Genomic DNA, 5374 nt, shown 5'->3' with positions numbered 1-5374 from the left:
GGCACATGTTTGGATACGGTATCCACTGTAGCCACTGGGCGCGACTGACAGGTGTCAGTCGCGCCCAGTGGCCACAAGGGGGAGGTGTTGTGCGCCCAGAGGCCACAACACCTCCCCCGGTGGGGGGGGGGGGTCAAAGTGAGAGTCAAAGCAGCCGGCTGGGCGGCGGTGGTGGGGTACGCGTGCGTTTTCAAATGTGGTACTAGTTGTACGGGTATCACACTCATGTGTGTACACATAGCAGCCTCTCAGCTGAAGAGTGCATGGCACGTGGGTTCGGCGAGAGTCCCGGATACTCACGCAGTATAAGGGACAGCGGTAGCAGCCGGGTGACTCTGCGTCACTGAGATATACCACGCCGTTTTACATCTCGTAGCTAGAGAGCAAGCGTCCTCGGTGTTGCGAGGTCTTCCACTCATTCACGGGATCTTGGCGAAATCGCGATACCCTAGTCGGCGCGCCCCAGGGAGTATCCTTGAAGCCATAATATAGCCGCAGCTAGGGTCAGGAGCGGCGGACACAGCCATGAGCCTGGACACGGCGCTCCGCCGCGCCGCTTCTGGGCTGCAAACCACCGACGCTGAGGCCGACGCGCACAACAGCGGTCTGGACGGCCTGCCGCCCCAGTTCGAGGAGCTCCAGCTCGAGGAGCTCGACCGCCTCGCCGCCTCGCCCGGCGCTCACGTCTCCCCGGAGGTGGTGTTGGAGCTCGCACAGGCGCTCGCCGCTGCGCCGCTCGGAGCCAACACTGCGCGCCGTGCCGGCTCGTCCAACGCGCTGGCGTGGCTCTCTGTGCAGCCCCGTCTCGCGTCCGCCGCCGCAACCCCCGCCACCATCCGCGCACTCGCCGAGGCCGTCGCCGCGGCGGGGCGCGCCGCGGCCGCCGCGCCGCCCTGGGAGACCTGCACGGACGCGCCCGCCGCCGTGTGCCCCCGCTGCCACCCCCACGGGCCCCACGTGACGCTCGCCAAGCACGCGGCTTTGCTGGGCGGCGCGCTGATGGGACGCAAGCTGCCAGACCCCGAACTCTTTGTTGTGGTGCTTCAGGTGCGCGGCGCCGCGAGCGAGCCGCGTCCCATCGCAGCCTGCCTCAGCGACGGCCGTCTGTCGATTCGAACAGACAAACACCGCGTCCACCGCTCATCGGAGGCCCAGCCCCTCACCTGACTCCCAACCCGCCCGTCCGCCCGCACGACCCAAGGTACCAGAGGCGCTGTCCGGCCTGCTGCGCGCCGCGCTGATCGACAAGCCCTTCCGTTTCGAGCCCCTTGGCATGATAGCTCTCTTCCTGGCACACGCCGACCGCGCCCGCGCGACCGAGCTTGCCGCGGCAACCGCCGCGACAGTCTTGCAGGAGCGCGCGGGTCACCTCCTCTGGTCCGCCTTTGCCGCGCGGCTCGCGGCCGCCACGGGCGCGGGGTTGCGGGACCCAGAGGGACTTGAGACCGCCGCGCTCGTCGCCGCGACCCAGATCTCGCTCAACCTTGAGGCGCGCGGCCTGCTGTGCAAGGACCTGGCGTCGCACGCGCCCGCGCTGCGCCAGATCCTCTCAGCCCTGACTGACCGCGTCGGGCCCGGCGGCGGCGGGTGCAGCAGCTGGGACGGTGGGGACGAGGACACTGTCAGCTGCTGCCTGAAGCTGCTGCAGGGCGCGGCCGCCGCAGACCCCGACGCAACGCTGGCGGCCGCGGGGCCGGCGGGGGCGCTGGAGGCGCCGTTGCTGGCGGTGCTGGCGGGGGCGCCTGCTTTGCTGGAGGCCGGCCACAAGTCCACGTGCCCCGCCCTCGCCGTCACCGTGCTGCTCGAAGTCGTGTGCCATGGGGCCGCGTCCTCCGCCGCGGGGCCGCCGCGGGCCTTGTCGGCACCGGGCTTTGCGGCGGCCGTCGCCGCCGCGTTGTGCGCTGCGTGGGGCGCAGAGGGCCAGGAGCGCGATAGCCACCGCGCACATCTGATGTACATGACGGCGGCGCTGGTGAGGCTCTGCGCCGCCGCCGACAGCTCAGGCCTGTGGGCCCTCGAGCTCGCGGCGCCGCGGCACGGCGCGCTGCGCGCGCTGCTGGTCGACGCCGCGGGCGGCGGGCCCGCCGTGTTTGCGGCGCCGGGCCGCGGCGACAGTGGCGACCCCAGAGGCGAACTTCGGTCCATCGACCCCTCATCCCTGAGCGCCCAGGTCGCCGACACGCTCGCCGCCATCGCCTATGCGCTCAAGGATCCATTCAACGTTGCCGCCGCCGCACCGGCCGCAGCCAGGGACGCGGCCGCGGCGGCACTGCCGCCAGATGATGAGCTGCGGGCCCTCGTGTGGGGCGGCCTCGCGGCGGCCGGCCCAGAGGGGCTGGCCCGGGCGCGGGCCGTGGCGCTGAGCTCGACCGCCGCACAATACGACCTGGCCGCCACGCCCGGCGCGCTCACCTGGCTGGCCGCGTCGGCCATGGACGGCGCGGGTGACCCCGGCCCCGCCGGCTCGATGTCGGGCGAGGCCCTGCAGGTGCTGCACGTGCTCAGTGGCGACGACCCGAGCCAGCCGCCGGAGCGGGGCTGCGTGCCATGCACGGATGTAAGGTGCGTGGATGCGGCCTGCTGCATGCACTTCCGCGCGCCAAACGCGGCCGTCGCGCGCGACAGGGTGGCTCTGGCCCTGAAAGCCATCGTCGAATTTGACAGCGATGACTGGGATGGCAGTGACGCCGCGATACCGTCCGCACACGCGGCAGCGGCACTCGAGGCGCTGCAGGCCGGGCGGCTGCGCGGCGGCGTCGCGAGCGGCCTGGGCGGCGGCGCTGGCGCCAGCGCCGGGGCGACAGAAAGAGATGGTGTTGTGAACACCCTGCAGCATCAGCCAGACGCAGGGCGGTTTCAACTTTGAAAAGTGCGGCGCCTGCGGGATACCGAGCTGAGCGCAGGGCAGCCTCTGCCCTTCTCGTCTGCCCAGCCCCACCTCCCCAACCCCACCACCTCAAACCATTTTGCTGGATGCGCCTGCCATCGCTGTTGCAGGGCAGGGCTGAAACCGCCCTGCTAGATCGTATCACCTCTTAGCTGCCAGGCGGCGTGCGCCGAGGCGCACATTACTGGGCGAGACGGGCGTAGCAAGGCGGGATGGGGGTCCGCAGCACGTGCGTGCTGCACGCACTGCACGCACTGAACTGCATGCACATGCTAAGGCAGGGTTAGAATGCCCACCCGAGTGCACACATGCATACGCATCAAATGCAAATCCACATGTACATCCACACTTACACACACGCGTGTGCCTGCATGGATATGCGTGCTCACCAACACAGGTACTGCGGCCCTCAGTGCGCTAAGGCTCACTGGAAGGCCGGCCACAACAAAGAGTGCACAGGCGGCAGGGGCGCGACGGCCAGCGGGGGCGGCGGGAGCGCGAGCAGCAGCAGCGGCGGCGGCGGCGTTCCTACTGCCGCACTGCAATCATGACGAGACTGCCGGCTTGTGGATCCCGCCAAAAACAGACCTGTGCAGGTGTTGAGTGCCCCAGCCAAAAACTGTTCGGGTGCATGGGGGGCTGCTACAGTTGCGAATATCGGCTGTCCGTGGGGTATGTGTGTGTTTGCGGCAAGGTGCATCGGCGACGCGAAAGCAGGCCCGGGTTCGCCCCTCAAGCCAGCGGCCGACACCAGCGGCTGCACCGCTGCAGACGCTGCTTGTGGCGTCAGCAGGGCAGGTTGGGAGGAGGCGCAGAAGGCGCGGGCCGTGCCGACAGCGTCAGCTTGCGTGCTTGCGGCAGCAGGACGCCTGTGGCGGGCCAGGTGTTGGGTCCCTTCGCTGAGGCTGCCTGCCGCTGCAGTGGTGGTGGCCCCAACAACGAACGAAGGCGTCTGAGCGCACCCATATGCATGATTGCAAGCTTTCCTGCCTGGCAGCATCCATGTGCATACACATTTTTGTGCAAGCTGTGATGAAAGCATACTTCATCAATATAACATTATGTTGCCAAAACAACCAGCAATGGCCCCGTGCATCTGCGGGCAGCCTGGTGGCAGGCTTTTGGGGACCACTGACTCAGTCGGACTGCACCGACTTTGAGTCTTGATGGAGGTCTTGAAGCCTATTTGATCATCAACAAATGTACTGCATTGACATATGCAATGTATAATACGACCTGTAACTGCTTATTGTATGCATGATCATGGCTGGGCTGTGGCAGTTTGCATGCAGATGTTTGGCGGCCCGGGCGATGCGGGCGTGACTGCCGCAGAGACTTGGCGACCAGGGTGAAGACGGGCGCACGGGCTTGCACGAGCATGGGCGAATGTGGCTGGGGCCTGAGTGTGCGCTTTGCCCGCCACCCGCACACCTCCGCGGCGCGCGCCTCGCCGCACCTGCGTGGCCGCCGCGCTGCTGCACCCGCCAGCCCCGCACCCCCGCCCCCTGGCAGACACCGCTTCCTCACCGCCCAGGTGGGAGTTCCTGTCCACTGCCGGACCGACTGCTGCAGCGGCCACTTATGGGCCCTGTATGTGCTGCGGTTTCAGCGGTCAGGGGTCGGCCAATCGTACTCACTCCGTTGGTCTGACAGGCATGACGTATGTCTCCCATGGGCTTGGCCCCAGCAGCGGTGGCGCAGCTGCGCGGCCCAGCGCTGAAAAGGAATATCTTTGTGAGATCATCTGCTGCAACGATGTGTACCATCCTGACACATGTGGGGAAAGATGAGAGTCAAAGGGGCGTCCTCCAGCGGTGGGAGGGGACGCGCGAATGGGGTAGTACTTGGATGGCATGGGGCCCAGCCCATATGTCTCTCCCTCAATTCTAGCCGCTTGGCGGAGCTATGCATGAAGTAGGCTTGCATCCCGGACATACGGTACACGCTGCACAGTACGGTGAAGGCGCCGACGCTGTCACCGAGCACACACATCTCTCATGCTGCTGCACACGTGGTTGCACCATGTCATGTTATGTTCACTCGCATTTCGTGTTTCACTCCACAGGCGGGCTCTGGTATCTCGGAGTATTAGGAAATCAGTCTAAAGCTTGCTTGAAGGGCGAAATCTTCTTATTCTGCTTTACCAGGATTGGCGCTTCAGCGACCTCATATAAACACAATGAAGCAGCCGTAGCTAGGATTAGGAGCTGCGGGCACAGTCATGAGTCTGGACGCGCCGCCTCTGATCGGCAACCCACCGGCGCCATCCCGGACGCCGGCGGTGTGGCCGTGTGCGGCGTGGCGTCTGACTTCAATGAACTCAACCGCCTAGCCGCCTCGCGTGGCGCGCACGTCTCCCCGGAGGTGGTGTCGGAGCTCGCGCAGGCGGTCGCTGCGGCGCCGCTAGACATGGCGCGCTACGTCGGCCCCGCCAACACGCTCCTGTGGCTCGCCGAGCAGCCACGCCTCGCGCCCGCCGCCGCGACG

General features: G+C 67.0%; 1 protein-coding gene across 1 annotated transcript; it reads left to right on the top strand.

Annotated features, from left to right (window-relative positions):
- Nucleotides 1-525: 525 nt before the first annotated feature.
- Nucleotides 526-2897, top strand: MNEG_2770 (hypothetical protein; the record flags this gene model as incomplete). Its single annotated transcript, XM_014048757.1, has 3 exons — nucleotides 526-1047; nucleotides 1202-2562; nucleotides 2834-2897. The coding sequence occupies 3 exons, from the start codon at nucleotides 526-528 to the stop codon at nucleotides 2895-2897; spliced, it is 1947 nt and encodes a 648-aa protein (XP_013904211.1).
- Nucleotides 2898-5374: the final 2477 nt, after the last annotated feature.

This window comes from Monoraphidium neglectum, assembly GCF_000611645.1.
Source record: "Monoraphidium neglectum strain SAG 48.87 unplaced genomic scaffold scaffold00324, whole genome shotgun sequence".
NCBI classification, from domain to species: Eukaryota; Viridiplantae; Chlorophyta; class Chlorophyceae; order Sphaeropleales; family Selenastraceae; genus Monoraphidium; species Monoraphidium neglectum.
Note: the sequence above shows the minus strand (reverse complement) of the source record. Positions and strands in the feature narration are given on the sequence as shown.